Raw genomic sequence first — 22052 nt, forward strand, 5'->3', positions numbered from 1 at the left:
TTGAGTGGTACTGTTAACACAGACAGCTATGTGAACTGGTAGCAGACAATCACATAACTTGAAGAGTGCTAAGAAAGAACATGGGAGTTATCTTTGACTCTGATGAAAATAATGTAATTTGTGAAAGTACATGGCCTAGTGGTTAGAGTATTGCACTCGAGATTGCCAGATCATGGGTTCATTTCTCTAACTAGGTGACACATTGTGTTCTTGAGCAAAACACTCCATTTTACGTTGTACCATTCCCTCTTTCAATCAGGGGGGAATGTTAAAATGGCAACTGTTGAGTTGCATTTTCATCTCAGGGAAGAGATAGAAGTCTGCAGGTGATGAGTCTGGTGAATAGGGTGGGTGCAGAAGCAATACCATGTTGTTTTTTGGTGAGAAACTCACAAGTGAGGAGAGTTCAGTGACAGGGTGCATTGTCGTCATGAAAAATCCAGTTCTTTGCACTCAACAAATTCAGTTGCTTTTGCCAAATGTCTTCCCTCAAATGTTTCTAAACATCATAGTAGAACTCTCAATTGATGGTCTGGCCCTGTGGAATGAATTCTCAATGCACAATACCACATTCCCATGAGTGACACTTGTGGCAGGTCTTCCAGGAACATTTTTCTGCTTTTGAAGTACCCATGTGTTGTGTTGACGCCCCCAGGCAAAGAAGTAGGATCTCCCAAGACATATAAATAGAGGTAGTCTGGCCGTGGTAGAGGGGTTGAGTAGCTGTCGTGTAGCGGTTGAATAGAGATCATCTGAAGGTGCCAGATAGCAGTAGCTTGAGACATAACATCACGCCACTCAAAACATTGCCTCATTGCCATAAGCTTGCTGAAGCATACTCATTGTCTTTATAGCAGACTTCCCAAGTTTAACACAAAATATCACATTGGCTCCTTGTTCCTGTCCATCACAAAATCGCAGACTACAGCATACGTGTGATCACAAAAACACAAATTTCACATCTTGTGAAGTAAACATAGCAATGTCACTTGGCACACTGCCTCATGAAGGTCGCTGCTAGCTCTCATTGAGCTCGCAACTATGCGCTGCCATTTGTTGGTGTACTACAGAACTAGTCTGTGAACTTTTTGATACCACCACACACCTCAAAAAATTCTGTGTGACCCAAGCAAGGAGGGAAAAAATTGAATGCTGCTGCTGCTGATGATGATGATGATGACAATGACGATGATGGTGATATTCCAAGATTTGAAATATCTTGATTGCGCTCTCATTAGGCTTCATTTCAAGATTAAACACATCTAACACAATCAACATCAATTCAGAACAATATCGTTTTTTATCATGTAAAATAATTTCACTTTTCATTTTCAGAATAATTTTGCATTAATTTTATTGAATATTTTTGTCAGGAAAAAAATTTATAACTACTTTTTAATTAATTAAATTGTACTAATTGACTTGTTTAACCTTTTTTTTTTTTTTTTTTTTCCTACCCATTAACCAATTTAGTAACTGCACTGCAACCCATGCTACTGTTGCACCACCTTCAAATACATTTTTGTTAATTATATTGACTTCAGTATCTATTTCAATCTTGTATTTAATTTATTGAACAGCTAAGTTATGGGATATAAAGTGATACAACACTAGTGTTAGCAAAACATCATACTGGTTTCAAATTTTGGCACAAGGCCAGCAGTTTGGTGGGATTACAAAGGTGTTGTGTATTTTGTGCTGCTTCCAAAGAAACAAACAATTAATTCAGATGTTTACTGTCAACAACTGATGAAACTGGAGGATGCAATCAAAGAAAAACGGCCAGAATTGGCATATCATAAAGGAATCGTGTTCCACCATGACAACGTTAGGCCACATACATCTTTGCAAACCTATGAAAAATTATTGGAGCTTGGTCAGGAAATGATGTGACATTCATCATATAGCCCTGACCTTGTACCATCAGATTACTATTTGTTTCGAAATTTGCAAAATTCCTTGAATGGCAAAACTTTCAATAATGATGATGACCTGAAATCACACTTGCCTCAGTTTATGGCTGATATGGACCAGAAGTTCTATGAGCATGGAATCATGAAGTTGCCGAAAGATGGCAAAAGGTCAATGAACAAAATGGACAATATATAAATTGATTAAAGTTCATTCTTTGTATTAAAAAAATTACTTTTATTTCACACTAAAAAACCGAAATTACTTTCTTGCCAACCCAATATATATATATATTCATAAGCGTGAAACAACTAGGATGTCTTGGATATTGACTGATGAGGAATCGGCTGCGAAATTTCCATGTATTATGTTTTTGTCTATTTTTCTGTTTATTTTGTTATTTTTCCGTTATGTTTCTTTCAAGCTTTCCTATTCAACCTTTGAAATATATATATATATATAATTATATATGTGTATGTACATGTGTGTGTTATTGCATTTGTACCCACCACTACTTGTTGACAACCAGTGTTGGTTTGCTTACATCCCCCATAACTTAGCAGTTCAGCAAGGAAATTGACAGAATAACTACCAGGCTTTAAAAAATAAATACTGTGGTCAATTTGCTTAACTAAAACCATTCAAGGCAGTACTCCAGCATGGCTGCAGTCAAATGATTGAAACAAATAACAGATAAAAGATTAAAGATTTAAGGTTTAATACTTTATAATTCACTTATATATAAATGCCTCAAATTGTTATTTTTCCACTGTTATCACTATGCTTACATTATATCCACATTCTTTGTATGAAATGAATGTTACACATTCCATCAAAGAAATGATGTACAATGTCTCCCATCCACCAAAAACTTCATTCATTTCTGTCGTATGTTTCCTCAAAGTTATTGAATACTGGAGGATGAAATATTTTCTTCACTTTCTGTTCCAGGATGATAGTTAGGCATTTTCTTGTTCCAAAATTCATTAACTTGTAGCCGTATTCCTCTGTTCTCTTCTTTCCAGTCCCACTGCCATCGTCGTAGTTCTTGAATTTCAGGCTGACAGCGTACCTGTGGCAGGTGGAAATATAAATGAAATAGAAGTGTTGTCATTTTTTTAAACTGTTACAAATTGAGATATTCTCTACATAATGAGTTCTTAATCATACATGACAAAAATCCATAATCAGTGAAATCCATAATTATCAAACGCATCATTACCAGTGCCGCCTGACTGGCTTCCCATGCTAGTGACACATAAAAAGCACCATTTGAGCGTGGTCATTGCCAGTGCTGCCTGACTGGCTCCCATGCTAGTGACACATAAAAAGCACCATTTGAGCGTGGTCATTGCCAGTGCTGCCTGACTGGCTCCCATGCTAGTGACACATAAAAAGCACCATTTGAGCGTGGTCATTACCAGTGCTGCCTGACTGGCTCCCATGCTAGTGGCATGCAAAAACCACCATTCAAGTGTAGTTGATGCCAGCACAGGGTGCAGAAGTATCCAAAATATAACATCTGAAATTCTTTTCTATTCTATGCACAAGACCCAAAATTTTGGGGGAGGGGCCAGTCGATTAAATTGACCCCAGTACACAACTAGTACTTAATTTATTGACCCCAAAAGGATGAAAGGCAAAGTCAACCTCGGTGAAATTTGAACTCAGAACATGAAAACAGACGAAATACCACTAAGCATTTCACCCGGCATGCTAACGATTCTGCCAGCTCACTGCCTTATAACCTCTGATATTACCTGATATTTGTCATGATAGCATTAACCAGCAAAGTGTCATCTAATGAAGATACTAACTAAATGGTGTAATTAGTTCATAATAGCAAATCATTTAGCAACGGTACCAGTCTGAGAGGAGTGTGAGAGTTAAGAAGAGCTATGAGCATTGAAGTCACTGAGAATAACGACAACAAAGGTGTGGATATGAGATAATCAAAGAACTTTTCACTGTTTGAAAGTGTTTGAAGAAAGATGGAAACAACATAGGAATTTAGAGCAATGATACTTTGAGCCAAGGTAAATGGAAGTCTTTGAGGCTGATATCCAGATGAAAGAAGCGAGTGGGAAAGAGGTGGAATATAGAATGCACCACAGCAGAAGAGTTGGACTGGATGCAGAGGATGAAAGAAATAAGATTTGTGATTTGGGTGTTTGTTGGCTCAATGTTGGACTAAAATTCATGGATGCTGATGTAGAGAAATGAAAACTATCAAACTGGTTGATATTTGAGCAGAGTGGAAGTATTAGTACAACCCATAAAAGATATGTAACACTATATCCTCTTGGAAATAATATAACTTGACAAACTAAATATAAAAGTATGATAACAAATGATAGAAAGAACTCTGAAACTTTTATATGAATCTTGTTTAAATATAACCTTGACTGAAAATATATTTCTTGTGCTGGTTTCAGTCATTAGACTGCAGCCATACTACCTTGAAGAATTTAGTTGAAATAAATACTGGGTTATTGCTATCGACCTTAGTACTTATTTCACTCTGGTACTTATTTTATTAATGCCTATTTGTCAAACCACTAAGTCAAAGAAGATACAATATAAATGACACTGACTGCTGAGACTAGAGTAAACACATACACGGTCACACAGCAAACATACATATACACAAACATTCATATACACACACACACATTCATGTGTGTGTGTGTGGTGTGTGTGTGTATGTGTGTGTATACATATATGCATATATATATGGTGTGTGTGTGTATGTGTGTATATAAATATATGCATATATATATATATATATATATATATACATTGGGCCTCACCGAGGCGATGACTACTGACCGAGACCTTTGGAAATGTGCTGTGCGTGAGAAGACCCGGCAAGCCAAGTAAGATCGTTGCCAGTGCCCCTGGACTGGTTCTTGTGCGGGTGGCACATGAGATGCACCATTTTGAGCGTGGCCGTTGCCAGTACCGCCTGACTGGCTCCCGTAGGATTTTCGAGCGAGATCGTTGCCAGTGCCCCTGGACTGGCTCTTGTGCGGGTGGCACATAAAAGACACCATTTCGAGCGTGGCCGTTTTCGTGCGGGTGACACGTAAAAGCACCCACTACACTCTCTGAGTGGTTGGCGTTAGGAAGGGCATCCAGCTGTAGAAACTCTGCCAAATTAGATTGGAGCCTGGTGTTGCCATCCGGTTTCACCAGTCCTCAGTCAAATCGTCCAACCCATGCTAGCATGGAAAGCGGACGTTAAACGATGATGATGATGATGATGATGATGATGATGATGATGATGATATAACTGCAAAGATACTATATTCACACACACACACATAATGGTTATAATGGTATTTATGATAATTGTAATATTGTAGGAATTGATAAAATACCTTATATCCTCGCCAAAATGACTGTATCACAATACATGCCTCTTCGTCACTCCATAGCAAAGATTTTGGTAATGGTACTCTGGAACTGAGATGAGATTGAGAACAGATCAGAACTGGTGTCAGACAGGGAGGAGAAAAACAAGAGGCAAACATGTAAACAACACCATCCCAACAACTATCATCATTACCCCTATCACCTTCCCCACCACCATCACCACCACCAACACCCCCACCCACCACCACCACCATCACCACCATCACCACCACCACCACCACCACTACCACCATCACCACCACCACCACCACCATCACCACCACCACCATCAACACCACCACCACCACCACCATCACCCCCACCACCACCACTACCACCTACATCACCACCACCACCACCACCACCACCACCTACATCACCACCACCACCACCACCTACATCACCACCACTACCACCACCACCACCACCACCACCACCACCACCACCACCTACATCACCACCACCACCATCACCACCACCACCACCTTCACCACCACCACCACCACCATAATCACAAACACTTTTACTAAATTCAACATCACCACCACCTACAACACCATCATTATCATCATTAACATCAGTATCACCTACATCACTGCCACCACCACCATCACATCATCATCATCATTATCGTTGTCATCATCATTGTCATTGTCATCACTGTAGTCATCATCATCATCATCATTACATCATCACCATGACTACCACCACCACCACCACCGTTACCATCTCACTGTCATCATCAAATGAAGGGGCCTTTCTGTGGTACTTTCACCTCTTTGAAATTACAGCCAAATCCTTCTCAGATCACACATACCAGTTTAAAGATTGGAAGGATGCATATTGGATAACGTAATCCTAAATAAGTCAAAAAAAAAGAACGATTAAGCAGCTAGGGCTGGGAAGCTTTTTGACCATAGGTCTGCTGAATCAGGTCTGGTCTGAGGAGGAGAGAGGGAGGAGGAGGAGAGGGGGAGGAGGAGAGAGGGAGGAGGAGAGAGGGAGGAGGAGAGAGGGAGGAGGAGAGAGGGAGGAGGAGAGAGGGAGGAGGAGAGAGGGAGGAGGAGAGAGGGAGGAGGAGAGAGGGAGGAGGAGAGAGGGAGGAGGAGAGAGGGAGGAGGAGAGAGGGAGGAGGAGAGAGGGAGGAGGAGAGAGGGAGGAGGAGAGAGGGAGGAGGAGAGAGGGAGGAGGAGAGAGGGAGGAGGAGAGAGCAGAGATTCAGCAGACCTATGGTCAAAAAGCTTCCCAGCCCTAGCTGCTTAATCGTTCTTCTTTTTTGACTTATTTAGGATTACGTTATCCAATATGCATCCTTCCAATCTTTAAACTGGTATGTGTGATCTGAGAAGGATTTGACAGTGAAGTAGCACACACATACACACACACACACACATACACACACATACACACATACACACACATGCACACACACATATGCATGCATGCATACATACATGCATACATACATACATACACCTATTTTCAAACAGAATTAAGCTATCAACAGGCATATTCCAGGGTGATAGCCTATCTGTAATGCTATTTGTACTGGCAGTGAATCCTTTGTCAGCCTTGTTAACTAAATTCCAAGGTTACATGCTGGGATATGCCGAAAAGAATACAGGACACAACAATAATAGTTACAACAATAAAAAGATTACTATAAAAATAAGATTTGATATTTACTGGTCTTTAAGCCATTCCTTAACAAATGGAATATCCCACAAAGTAATGTCCTGCCGATCATTATAATTTGGATTGTTCCTAGAAATATGAAATAAAGATAATAATAACAACAACAACAACATTAATAATAATAATAATAATAATGATGATGATGATGATGATGATGATGATGATGATGATGATGATGATAACAACAGCAATAATAATAATAATAATAATAATAATAATAATAATAATAATAATGGTGATGATGATGATGATGATTTCTTTTATTGACTCCCAGGGCCCTAGACATGGAGAACAATATCAAACAATGAGGTACCACACAAAAACCGGGTAGGGTTTACATCGATCAAAGGGAGGCGCTACAACATTAAAGGATATAACAAAGGATATATGAACAGAAGTTAGAGGAATAAATAATAAATAAATAAATAAATAAATAGAATCTCTAATAGTGGGGCAGTCCACTAAGGGTAACTCAAGATAAACCCCATGCAAAAGTTCTAGATTACTCAGCATGGGAAGTGCCATCTTCCAGTTTCTTTACTCTTATTCAGAAAAACATACTCAGAGTAGATCCGTGGCTTATCAATGTATACAGTGGATTTCTTTGCCCTGGGTGTCGAGAAGACACTCAGCAAGAAATGGAAACAAAATTGAAAGAAGAAGAGGAATAAATAATAATAACAATAATAATAATAATAATAATAATAATAATAATAAGAAGAAGAAGAAGAAGAAGAAGAAGAAGAAGAAGAAGAATGGTTTCAAATTTTGCTACAAGGGTAGCAGATTTGGGGGAGGGGATGAGTCAATTACATCGACCCCAGTGTTCAACTGGTACATATTTTATCGACCCCCAAAAGGATGAAAAGTAAAGTTGACCTTGACGGAATCTGAACTCAGAACATAGCGGACAGGCAAAATACTGCTAAACATTCCGTCCAGCTTGCCACCTTAATATAACGATGATGATGATGATGATGATGAGAAGAAGAAGAAGAAGAAGAAGAAGAAGAAGAAGAAGAAGAAGAAGAAGAAGAAGAAGAAGAAGAAGAAGAAGAAGAAGAAGAAGAAGAAGAGCAACAACAGTAGTTTCTAATTTAGACAAAAGGTCAATGATTTTTGATGGGAAGGGATTTGTTGATATGCTTGACCCCAGCACTTGACAGGTGTTTTATTGACCTGGTGGGGATGAAAAGCAGCATTGACCTTGGCAGGATTTGAACTTGGAACAAAAGGAATCTGGAATAAATACTACAAGGCATTTCTCTTCATTAGAGCATATTAGTTTCATTCCTTTCTAGTCTTCTTATGTCCTCTGCTTTCAAGGCTTATCTCTCACTACCATTACTGTTCATACACAAGCATAATGAACTCCGCCTCTTACTCTGAGGGAGAGAATATTTCTTACCAAAAGTGGACATAATTCCCTGAACTTTTGCCAGCCTATTCTTATTCTAGCAATTATACTTTTTAGAACAGCTTCCTCCCTTGCTAATTAGGTCACTTTGGTAACATAAACTATCTACTAACTAAGGCGGTGAGCAGGTAGAAACGTTAGCACACCGGGCAAAATGCTTAGCAGTATTTCGTCTGCAGTTACATTTTGAGTTCAAATTCCGCTGAGGTCAACTTTGCCTTTCATCCTTTCGGGGTCGATAAATTAAGTACCAGTTATGCACTGGGGTCGATGTAATCGACTTAATCCATTTGTCTGTCCTTGTTTGTCCCCTCTGTGTTTAGCCCCTTGTGGGCAATAAAGTAATAAGAAACTGACTACTAACTTTAGGAAACCTCCTAGGCATTTGAGAGAATCTACTTCCCAAGTTTATTGCTTCTGTACATCTACTGCACACAAAGTCTACTTTCTATGTCAACCTTGCTCTGATTGTGAGGAGGTGCAAAATGTGCAAATCCAATGCATCTGTGAATCAAAGAGATCTACTGTGTGAGAATGTGCTTCACAAATGGTGACCCCTGACCCCCTTCTCATGCACATCATCTCAAAATCTCTGCAGATTAATGGGCCTCAATACCTACTTACATCTAATGGACTATAGCATCCCAACCCCTTCATACAGAGAATGCTGGCAATAGACTGACTATTTGATAAATGAAATCTTGCCTTCCCATAAGAAATGGAAGAGTAGATGATTCAATTTGGTTAGAAATGGCGTGAGACAAGCCACAAAGATCAGGAGATAATAAATTAGAGAAGCAATATAGGTGTTTGCCTCTACTGTTGTGACCATTCAGGTGTAGCTAGCTTCCTCTGAGCCCATCTCTGAGTGAACCTGACTGCCTTCTTCATAACCACATTCCAGTTCCTGTGCACCAGGGTTTCTGGACTGAACCATATCCTGAGCACTTTAACTAGAGAATCCGTTCAGTGACAGATTACACTTTCAGGTGCCAAGCTGCAAGCCCACCAGTGCTGCCCACCTTGATATCTAATGTGTCTAACACCATGATGCTGATGTCATCTGTGCATGTTGACATAATGCTTCACTGTCCCCGTTCGAGCAATGGACCTCAACGACTCCAGCTTCTGCAGCAATGGCTCAGGAGCCAAAATGTATAGAAGTAGTTAGAAAGAATGCTTTTGAAAGAATGAGCTTGCAACACCAAACAACTCCACCACTTAACAGAAGCCATTGCATAATACTGCAATACTGCTTTTCAACACTTGGTTAAAACAGATAACTCTTTGAAAAAATACTATATCTATTCATGTATAATACCCATTCGTCTTCTCCACTCATTATTCTTGGGATGGTCATGGGTGGGTAGAGTCCTCAGGCACCTCCTCCATACGATTTTATTCGAAGCATCTCTCATTACACTTTCTGGTTGGATTCCTAAGTGTAACCAACTAAGACTATGGATATATTATTCAATCACCACATCATCAGTCTACCTCGTCGTCTTCTGCCAGTAAGCTCATCTTGAATCTGTCTTGCAATTCTTTCCTGTGACAATTTAATTCCATGTCTGTAGTACCAGAGCTGTGATCACTCAATGGAGAGGAGTAGTATCTCGACCTGGAGAGACTTTCTGATCTTCGATCTAAGCACCCTGCTGAGTGATCCTTTGGAGGAACCCCGTTTTGGCCACTTATATTTATAATCATACACTTTCAGTCATTACCCTAGTTGGACTCAAGATTGTAAGAGTGTGGTTGCAATTCCTGAACCAGGCAGTGCATTGTGTTCTTGAGCAAAACACTTCATTTCGCATTGCTCCAGTCCACTCAGCTGGCAAAAATGAGCAATCCTGCGACAGACTGGTGTCCTGTCCAGGTGGGGAATATATACACCATGGAAACCAGGAAACCAGCCCTTATGAGTTGGCATGACTCAAAAACATAACTTTACCTTTTTTTTTTTAATTCATTACTCAACATTTATGTCCATAGATGAGGATGGGCATGGAAACCAAATCAATGACAGTAAGTTTGGCTTTTTTTACCATTTATAATATGTACTCGTAAATAATGCACACCCATAATTATGGTCAATGGAATCTGGGAGAAGATATCTTTCATGTATAATATGCACTGACCTACCTTTAATAATATAATATAGGGAAAAGGGAGTTTAATCAGATGTATAACTGTTGTATAAAATACATTTGAAATTGTTCATGCATCCTAAACAATTATATAACGCAAATTCGTAAATGACCTTTGAACTTCAATGGTGTAAGCTATAAAAGTACACTGGCTGAAAAATCAACATTGCAGAAGTCACACGATCATTTTTTTTACATTAAAAAAAAATGTCTATTACACATGAAAATACAGTAACTGTTTGGCCAAGCTTAAAATCTGAATTAACTTACTTATACAGATATTCTGTCAGGAAATCTGCACAGTTAAATTTGGTTTTTTTCCTCTAAAAGAAGAAAAGGAAGAATAAAAGTATTGTATATAAAAATTAATAACTGTTAGCAAAACTGTGTTTAAATGTTTAAGAACTATTAAGAATTTGGACTTGAATCAAGTTGTTGTTCAGGCTCCAGGTCTGACCTGATAAATGATAAAAGCTTATGATAAAAGGTGTTCCAGCTGTAACCATTCTGCTAACTTGTATATATCAAGGACTACAAGGGAGTGCTGAACAGTTCCTGAGTTTGGGTAAAAGAAAATACAGGAGGATCAGTTAATTATGATTTTATTCAACATATTCCCCGCTCAGACTCACACACTTATTGTAGTCATCCTTCAGTTTTTCTAAGCCCTGTAAAAGAACTTGGAAGATTGAATCTGCAACCAGGCCTTCTGCAACACCCTTAAAGCCTGTTTCCTTTATTTAAGATAGTAGGGTAAGATTTAAGATTTAGCAGCTGGTTGAAGAATTCATAGGGGCATTATGTAGTTCTGATAATGATAAATATTCATTTATGATAAAAATATGTTCCAAAGACTACTGTGGATTCCTAAAACTTTGTTGTATTTCAAAGACCACAGTAGGTCTCTAAGGCTGCATTATATTTCTAAGACACACAGCTGGATGCCCTTCCTAACACCAACCACCTTATGAAGTCAACTGAATGCTTTTTACATGTCACCAACACCAGCAAGATCTGTTTTGGCATGTAAAAACCCTGCCAAAACAGTGAAGCCTGGTGCAGTTTTCTGCCTAGTCAGCTCTTGTCAAACTATCCAACCCATGCCAGCATGGAAAACAGACATTAAGTGATAATGATTATAATGATGATACTGTCTTAAGTTACAGCCTGTTTGTAAGCCAGCTTAATATTAAATATAGCAATTTGGCTATGTGACTTTTCAATCCTCACAGCCCTGTCTTTTTATAAGAAACACTAAAGCCAACTGTCTCAAACCAACTGGCTCATAAGGCAGGGGATTGTTCATATTTTCATGGCATTTAGGCTGAGAGTGCAGGACCTCCCATTGATAGGATGCCAGTCTATCATAGATTTAACTCTAGGGGCAATTGGCATTCATTTTAAGTTGAGTGCATAAGAACAACATAAAATGAAGTGCTTTGCTCAGAGACACATCACACTGCTTGACCCAGTAATTGAGCCTATGAACTAATGACTGTGATCCTAACACCTTCACATGAGAAACACTGCTCTCAGATATTATCAACCCTTTAGCATTCTGGTTACTCAGTCAAATGTAATGCTTATTTATTCACATTGTTTTCAATTAATCACACATTATCTCTTGGCTTCAAGATGTCAATAATGTGACTGATTATTTTTAGAAAGACATTGCCAGATAGGCTTGAGAGACCAAATCTGATCAAGTTAAACATAAAACAGAGACAATATTTGAGCCAGATATGGCGGGTTTAAATGTCAATGGGTTAAATGTGCACCCATTGTTATATAAAATCTAATCCACTGTTGTTTACATCTATAAAGGTAAAGTTACCTTTTGGGGTCATGCTGACACATGAGGGCTAGTTTCCCAGTTCCATGGCATATAGATTGCCCACCTGTACAGGACACCAGTCCGTCACAGGTTTACTCATTTTTGCCAGTTGAATGGATTGGAGTAGCATGAAATGAAGTGTTTTGCTCAAAAACACAACACATTGCCCAGTCCAAGAATCGAAACCATAATCTTAAGATCATGAGTCCAACACCCAAACCACTAAGCCACACACCTCCACTGTTTACTTTTATGGTCTAATGAGACCCACACTATGATGTGATTTGATCATTACAGTATGAAATGCTTATATAGGATACAATATACAATGATTATACAGGATTTAGTATGTTGAGATATCCATGTGTCTCATTCTATAACACCGATATCAGGGAAAAAGTGAATATATATTAAACAAGACACTATTTTATTTGAAGAAACATAGATAGAGGTTTGGATATTCATGATTAGTTGTATGAAACTATATACAATCAGATATTTTACGAATATAGATGAGCCACCAATCAACAGAGCAACAGATGTTATAATGATCATATTAATTATAATGAAATTATTAGAGCATTACTAATTGCCTATTGACAATGTTGTCAGTGTATCTAATGTCATATGAATTAGACAGGCCAGATTAACAGTGTCTGAATTTGTGTACACTATTAATAGCTATAAGTTGCTAATTTTTCTCTAGACAGAAGATGGATAATCTTTCTCAGATGACTAGAAACTAAGTCGGATTGAGCCCATTTTTTTTTCTGCTCATGAAAATATATAAAAAAAAAAACATTGAGTAAACATGTTGTGGTTACTTTTCACAATCAGGCTAAAAATATATTTTTACCCACCAAAAAAACAAAAATGTACACATTTCATTACATCATAAATCATCCAAAAAAATGCATTAATTAATTGATTTATCATGTTGTCAAACCAGTTGAACTATGTCCTATTAGTATACATGTGTCATCAACATCATCATTTTAATGTTCATCCTCCTTTTCCATGCTTGCATGGGGCTGAAAGAATTTGTTGAAGGAGATATTCAATGGCTAGATGGTCCTCTTGTCACCAGCCCTCACCCGTTTCCAAGAAAGGTAACATTTCATCACGACCAGATGTATTTTCAAGGAAGATTAGAAGTGGATACCACTTCTATGACAATGACATTCATTTTACAACTAACATGCAATGCCAAGGCAAGATTCTAAATGCTTATAAACTAATAATGTTTCTGTGAACAAAAGATGGACAGTGTTTCTCTGATGAAGGTCTAAGAAGAATAAAAACTAGTCTAGTTGTTTCCACAAATCTTAGTCTTATATCTAATGTTATACAATTGTACCCAATGTTATACAATTCCTTAAGAATGTTGAAAGTGACCCCATAAATCTCAGTCTAAAAACACTTCAGTATTACATAGGTTTCCACCATTTCAGTTAAGTTACAGCAGGGAGGCACATTACCTTTCTGTTCCTCCTGAGAACAACAAAACAAGTACCAGTAGTACACTAAAATTAATTCAATTGGCTACATCTCTTTCTCCCTAATAAAAACTGGCCCAGTGCGTAGTCAAAAATCAATCGATATTTAATAACTTCCTGGTAGGTTAGCAAAATCAATACCAATTCAGGCTATTGTCAGGGAAAATAAAATTAAAAAAATGAAACTGAAAAATAAATGAATGTAAAATAGAAATAAAATAACTGGAATATTCTTCTATATTCTTCTCACGTGGTATCGTGGAAAAACAAAAACAAAAAATTGGTGTGAATAATTATTGTGATGTTAATATTTAACTTGTGTGAGGTGGAGGAGGGATGATGGAGATGATACAGCAAACATTGGTCTAACGCCAAGTCCAAGGAAATCAATATGACTGATGCAATCGCAGTGGAGATAACTGACAGAGTTGAGTGTCGAACTACATGCATTGCAGTATTTATTTTTGCGGATCTAGTTCAAAACGGGGGCACCAGTATTTTCTTAAGGAAACACTAACGAAACACTTTGAAACTTGGGACACTGGTAGAATGTGTCATATAAAACATCTTTTACTCTTAGTCTTCTTAACAAAAAAACGTACATCGCAAGTTATTCCATGTTGAAGTTGTCGTATTTCTGTAATTTCAACCAATCACTGACGTCTATTCAGCTGAATAGAATTACTGCTGAGCGGTCATAAAAATGTTATTCCCTGTGACATATTTCATCCGGTTTAATCGTAATTTATACGCATATATTGTTTATATAATAAATTACGCTGTGCGTATCTATGTGTGTAACAATTTTAGAGTTCAGATTCTAGAGTTAGGGTTAGTTTTAGGGTTAGGGTTAGGGTTAGGGTTAACAGTCTAGTTAGGGTTAGGGTTAGGGTTAGGGGATTAATACGATATACACCGTTACAGCGCTAACTGTTTTCAACTGAATAGACGTCAGTGATTAGTAGAAATTATCGAAATAAGACAATTTTTTACATGAAATAAATTCGAATACAAAAATTTTTTTCTGTTCTATAACACAAAATAGATAAGTATATGAAGTTTGAAAGTCTTTCGGTACCAAAAACACTACATAAAACATAAATGAAAACTGGTGCCCCCATTTTGAACAAGATCCATTTTTGCCCCTCTGTGTTTCAGGTTCAAATCCTACTGAGTTTAGGGAGTTAATTTCAGTTGATTGTAACTCCACCCTTTCAGGTACTATAAAAATATTTGGTCATGTAGAAAATTGAAAGAAGTCAATATCTAATGAGGGCAAATGCAGTAGAGATGGCTGTGATGGTATAATGACCCATATTAAATGCAATACAGTATTGAGTTTATTCTTTTACTTGTTTCAGTCATTGAACTGTGACCATGCTGGGGCACTGCCTTGAAGAGTTTTTTGTTGAAGGAATCAACCCAGTACTTTTTTTTTTAAACTTGGTGCTTACTCAATCAATCTTTTTTTGCCAAACTGCTAATTTATGGGGAGATAAACACACCAACACTAGTTGTCAAGCAGTGGTGGGGAACAATCCACACACACACATATAACAAGCTTCTTTCAGTTTCCGTCTACCAAATCCACTCACAAGGCTTTGGCCATCCTAAGGCTATAGTAGAGACACTTGCACAAAGTGCCATACAGTGGGGCTGAACCAAGAACCATATGGTTGGGAAGCAAACTTCTTATTACACAGCTAAGGTGGCTAATTGGCAAAGTCATTAGAGTGCATTGTACGAAATACCTTGTGTTATTCTGGTTCATTGCATTCTGAGTTCAAATCCCACTCCCAGTCTACCTTGTAACCCATCCACTCAGGGTCAATAAAATAAAGTACTCTTCTAAGCTGGTGAGTCTAGTAACATTGTTAAAACACTGGATGGGATGGTTAGTTCACACTACTCCGTAGGGGACATAGGGCTGGTTTCCTGGTTTCCCTGGGATATATATATTTCTCCCTGGACAGGATGCTGGTCTGTCACAGGATTACTAATTTCTGCCAGCAGAGTGTACTGGAGCAATGTGAAATGAAGTGTTTTGCTCAAGAACACAATGCATTGGCCAGTCCAGGAATCGAAACCACATTCTTACAATCATGGGTTAAATACCCTGACCACTTAACCATACATCTCCACTTTGGATGGGATGCTTTGTGGTATTTGCTCTGTCTCTTTGAGTTCTGAGTTCAAATCCCACCGTGGACTACTTGGGGGGGGGGGTAAGCTTAATCCACCACCCAGCTTAACACCAACCACCACTACCACCACCATCTGGTCTTTGGGAGCCCTTAACAATGTCCATCTACTCTGTTGCAATTATTCAGGTCAGGCCCTGGTTTAAGGATCATTTTCACCCTCCCTTTCCATCCCTTGCACCCTTCTTCTCTGTTTCTCTCCCTAACTACTTTCCCTGCCTTTCTTTCCCTACCTCTCTCCCTCTTTTTCCCTCTCTTTTTCTTTCTCTCCCTCACTACCCTCTCTCTCTCACTTTCTCTCCCCCTCCTTACCTTTATCTCTCCCTCCCTCCTTCTCTCTCTCTCTCTCTCTCTCTCTCTCTCTTTCTCCCTCCTCTCCTTCCCTTGCCTGCTCCCCCTCTCCCTCTCTTGCCCGCTTTCCCTCTCTCCTCACCTTTTTCTTTCCCTACCTCTCTCCCTACCTCCTCTCTCTTTCCCCTCCTCTCTTTCCTTTCCTCCCTCCCTCTCTCCCCTTCTCTCTCTTGCTCCCTCTCCCTCCTTCCTTCTCTCTTTGGAGCCCTGAGAAGGAATACTGTTCTTCCTCATGGACACGGCTCTTCCTCCTGACAAAGTAATAAAAACAATCTACTCTCCTACATATTTATGAGTTTAAACTCTGCCAAAGTCAAGATTTGAACTCACGTACCAGAATGACAACCTTTATCTGTCATTTCAATATATTTCCACTCCAAGGTTAATTGAATCAATTACATGCCTCCTTTCGTAAAAAATAAAAGAAATAAAAAAAAAGATAAAAAATTGGCTCCATGCCTAGTTAAGAGATATCAATAATTAAACTGATACTGTAAGTGGCTATAACATACAGCACCAAGCTAACAACTACCAGTGGGGGGTTAGTTCTACTTTTCACCCCTCCGGGGGTAAAGTGAAAGAGCTTCAATGAAATAAGTGACAGGAGCATACAGGAAGTTAACACAAACAAACTGTTATTTTCTCCTCCCTCTCTACAAAATTTGGCTGAGTGCCTTGTCCAGTGAGATCAATAGTTAATTTGCATGATATAAGCCAATTTAAGGTATCGAAGGTATTCATAATGTCATAAATATTTACTTTACTCCCCACTAGCTTCCCTTAAAAGAGAAGGATAATTAGTGAGATAATAATATTTATTACATGCAAGGTACTGTCATCATCATCATCATCATCCAGTGTTTTAAATCTGGGCTTTGTCCCCGTTAACAGGGGTGACCAGATCTACCTCAATGCCATAGCATTCTCCTTTGCTATCATGAGGCTTTTTTGGAGCTGGATTTTCTATAGAGAGCATGCCCTTGCTTACCCCCAACCTCAGTTCCTAAACATGAGTGGTCCTGAGACCAAGGCCTCGACCATGATTTTTAAGAAATGTGATAGTAAACTAGCTCAGGAAGGCAGGGACACTACTGCCTGAGACCCCTTTCAGAGCCCCCCTACCACTGTGGTGGTAGAAAATTCACAGAACTAATAGCACACCAGGCAAAACATTAACAGCATTTTGTCTGTTCTTATATTCTGAGTTCAGATTCCACCGAGATTGACTTTGTCTTTCATCCTTTCAGGGTTGATAAAAATAAGTACCAGTCAAGCACTGGGAGTCAATGTAATTGACTTCACCCACTCCTTTGAAATTGCTGGCCATGTGCCAAAATTTGAAATCAATATTTAGTTCCATTTTAAGGTGGTGAGCTGGCAGAATCATTAGCACACCAGGTAAAATGCTTCATGGCATTTTGTCCATCTTTACATTTATGAGTTCAAATTCCACTGAGGTCCTTTCGGGGTTGATAAAAATAAGTACCAGTTGTGTACAGGGGTTGATGTAATCAACTTTAACTCCTGCACCCGAAATTGCTGGTCATGTACCAAAATTTGAAACTAATATTCAGTTCCATTTTAAGGCAGTGAGCTGACAGAATCATTAGCACGATGGGAAAAATACCTTGTGGTATTTTGTCCATCTTTACATTCTGAGTTCAAATTCCACCGTGGTCAACTTTACGTTTAACCCTTTTGGAGGTCAATAAAATAAGTACCAGTTGCATACTGGGGTTGATGTAATCAACTTACCCCTCCCCAAAACTGCTAGCCTTGTGCCAAAATTCATAACCAATATTTAGTTCTGTTTCTCTGTATTTGTGTTCAAACAACTCACTTCAGATTTTAAACATTAAAAGAAAGAAATAGAACATCCCGTGTTATCCTAGGTTAAACCTCCTTAATGTAATTGATGGGCTAATTATTGTTTTAGACTGAAATCCTTTGCAACTACATACACTCATTAGGTGGTGAACTGGGAGAATCATTAGCAAGCCAGGCCAAATGCTTAGTGGCATTTCATCCATCTTCACATTCTGAGATCAAATTCCGCTGGGGTCGGTTTTGCCTTTCATCATTTCAGGATGAATAAAATAAGTACCAGCTAAGCCCTGGGGTCAATGTAAGTGACTTACTCCTCTCCCATAATTGCTGGCCTTGTGCCAAGAATTGAAATCAATTACATACATACATACACACATACATACATACATACATACATACATACATACATACATACATAGATACAGAGGAGCAGACATAGAGGTGTGGTTAAAAAGCTCATTTCCCAATCACATGGTTTCAAGTTCAGTCCCACTGCATGGCAACTTGGACAGGTGTCTTCTACAATAGCCCCTGATTGACCAAAGCTTTGTGAACGGATTTGGTAGACAGAGAGAGAATGGAGTCAAGTGTGTGTGTGTGTGTGTGTGTGTGTGTGTGTGTGTGTTGAGTTGTGTGTGTGTGTGAGTGTGTTGAGTTGTGTGTGTGTGTGTGTGTGTGTGTGTGTGTGTGTACTGAGTTGTTTGTTAGCATGCTTGACACATTACTAGAGACATTCAGGCTAGCGAACTGGTTCCACATTAGACTCCTGTCCTACACTCTGTGAATTCAAACATTACAGCAGAAGGTAGGTTAAAGTGCAGATTCTGTGCCACATCACATGAGAAGAAATGCAGAAAATGTTGTTGGTAGTGTCATGCTTCAATACACAATGTTTCAGTAAGCCAGTAGCTCATTTTCTTAGTATTTTGGCATCAGGAAATGAGTCACCAGTCTATGAAAACATTTGCATATTACAGTATAAAAATACACATAATATTTTCTGCATTTACATATATAATAGCAAAAGAATTTTAATGTATAACCATGTCTAGTCATTATTTTCATGCTAAAAGCCATTTCACCTCATTCAAAATATAAATTTTAAAAGCGTTTATGGATCATCATCATCATTACCACTACCGCCGCCGCCGCCGCCAACACCACCACCACCACCATCGTCGTCATTATTTAGTGTCTATTTCCCATGCTGGCATGGGTTAGGCATTTTGACTGTAACTTGTAAGCCAGCGAGCTGTTTTGGCTCAGTTTCTACAGCTGGATTCCCTTCCTAACCCCAGCTACTTTACAGAGTGTAGTGTGCACCCTTTATGTATCACTGGCATGGATGTCTTTTATGCATCACTAGCACTGGCCACAACTACGATTTCACTTGACTTGATGTGTCTTCTCAAGCACAGAAAATCACCAACGGTCTTAGTCACTTGTCATTGCCACCATTTGACCCTGTAGTAACGCCGTGCGCATGCGTAGTCTCACGCATGCGTGGAATTCAACAACCAAGCTTTCCCGCTTCATTCTGTCTCTTTCTTGCTGGCCAGCAATTGAGCAAGGACGTGTTTAGCTGTCTCTCTCCATCTTTCGAACTTACGCTAGACAGCTCGCTCACATCTACATACCAACGTCCCAACAACCATGCTCACACACACAGAAGACGTCTCAACAAACAAGAGCTAAAGATGTATATATTTACCACTTAAATAAATGTTGTTATGTTGATAGTCTGGAGTTCACTTCTAATTTAATATAGGAAAGTTAGGTGTACATCTAATGATGTATAACCCACTTTCCTAAAACCCAATATCCCATGATCAAACTGCACCACCTCGCCCCATGTCTTCCTGGGTTTACTTCATTCACAGGTTCCCTCCACAGTTAGAGATTGGCACTTCTTTACGCTGCTGTTCTCATCCATATGCAACCCATGACCTAACCAGTGCAGTCTTCTCTCTTGCATGCTACATCTGATGCCTCTTACATCCATTTTTTTTTCTCTCAAGACACTTAAAAAGAAAAACAAACAACATACCACAAAGCAGTTTTCTAGTTTGGCCTGTCTCAAAACTTCTGTCAATGCAGGAACCAACAGTGGGAATATATAATACTGCAGATATTCACTTGGTTCACCTGTAAGCATGATAAAAACAAAAACAGTAGTGGTTCAAGAAAAATAAAATAAATATCAAAACATCACAATAGCTGGGAGCTTAAGACGCTGGATTATAGATGCATAACTATAAGTTGCTGTTTCTATTGAATCTCATCACCAACAAACCTCACGCGGTTAATGTCTATCACCTTCTCTGACGTCCATTACATTTACCTCTGTCACCTTATTGCTTCTATCACTTCAGTTCTCTCTCATTACTCCCCCACTCTCTCCCTCTTCTTGTTGTTGTTAAGTTCCTGGTCAACCCTGATTGAGAAAAGCATACCTAAGGGGAAAGGTATAAAGCATTACAAGAGTCACCACTCCTTTTTATGGTTATGTAGGACTACATTATCATGTGTACTCCATTCTTTATCTCAAATGGTGATAGAGTGTGATTTAGGGAAAAATTTGCCTGCTATTTCTAGCAGACTGGGTGAGCTTGTAAAGTATCCCTTATTGGTTCAACATTGACTTAAGTCTAAAAGCTTGCTGTCACAGTCATTCTAGTTTTACCATGAGACTCTATAAATAAATGTCATTTGCTCAGACTACCTGAATACCACAGGTTCCACTCCTATTTATCAGTTGAATTGTTATAAGGGCTGCCTAAAAAAATAACCAATTCCTTATTATTATACTTTCTTTCTTTTTACTTATTAGTTTAAAGGAAGAAGCAATACCCAAGATCTTCACATGTGCTCTGAAACCAGTGAGTTTGATATTATTAATGTTCCATGTCAACACTTACAGGAAAGACCAGCATGGAGGAAATTCCAAGGGGCTGATGTTCTGGGAGGAAAGGACTAGACACAGTAGTCTGTGTGCAACCAGGGATGTTGGACACAGAAGGGGGTGATAAGAGGTGAAGAGGTAAGTTAGTCAGGGATGCATGAGTTGTTAAGTACAAGACCAGCCATCTCCAAGAAACAGAGACCATTATAGTAGCAATAGAAAAGACAGTGTGCATATGGGCTGGAGACTGGAGTGCATCTGTTGGTGATCAAATGTTAATCACTCAAATAGCCATTCTCTGGATGCAGTCAAGAATGTCTGTGTGCATAGCAGCTGCATCATTTTAGATATGGGAGTTATATTCCAATGTGAGACTGACTAGGGTTTTGCAAAGTATCAAAAGCTGGACAGTGGGGACTGTTGAAATATTTTCTGGTGTTGAAGAGAAGGGCCAGTCTTTGGAATGCAGTTCCAGTTATGATAAGGGTGTACTTCCATCAGGAGAAATTCTCAGTGATAATGGGGCCCAGCATTTGGAGTATGAGTAGCACTTGATTTTTTTTCCCCTTTTTTCTTTTTTCTTTTTTTTTTTGCTGTTATAGGTACAAACGTGGTGGAGTGGTAAGAAGCTTGCTTCTCAACCACATAGTCTTGTGTGCATATATATATAGAGAGAAAGACAAAGAGGCAGAAAGATATAGAGAAAGAGAGCTATGTGTGTGTACATTTGCATTTGCTTTTCTCCACCTCCACCAGCTTGACAACCAGTGTTGGTTTGTTTCTGTACCTGTAACTTAGCAGTTCGTCTAGAAGAGTCCAACAGAACAAGTACCAGGCTCGAAAAGTTACAACTG

The 22052-nt window shown here is 38.9% G+C and overlaps 1 protein-coding gene across 1 annotated transcript in view; it reads right to left on the bottom strand.

Annotated features, from left to right (window-relative positions):
• Window positions 1-2607: 2607 nt before the first annotated feature.
• Window positions 2608-22052, bottom strand: part of LOC106882258 (IQ domain-containing protein K) — a 51552-nt gene continuing 32107 nt past the window's right edge. The window contains exons 3-7 of the mRNA XM_089351985.1: window positions 20344-20441; window positions 10858-10910; window positions 7012-7089; window positions 5292-5376; window positions 2608-2983 (exon numbers count right to left, since the gene is read on the bottom strand). Of these exons, the coding sequence (XP_089208111.1) occupies window positions 2816-2983; window positions 5292-5376; window positions 7012-7089; window positions 10858-10910; window positions 20344-20441 (482 nt within the window). The 3' untranslated portion in view covers window positions 2608-2815. The remainder of the gene's footprint in view (window positions 2984-5291; window positions 5377-7011; window positions 7090-10857; window positions 10911-20343; window positions 20442-22052) is intronic.

The sequence above is a fragment of the Octopus bimaculoides genome, chromosome 5 (assembly GCF_046866305.1).
Source record: "Octopus bimaculoides isolate indiv1 chromosome 5, ASM4686630v1, whole genome shotgun sequence".
Classification (NCBI taxonomy): Eukaryota; Metazoa; Mollusca; class Cephalopoda; order Octopoda; family Octopodidae; genus Octopus; species Octopus bimaculoides.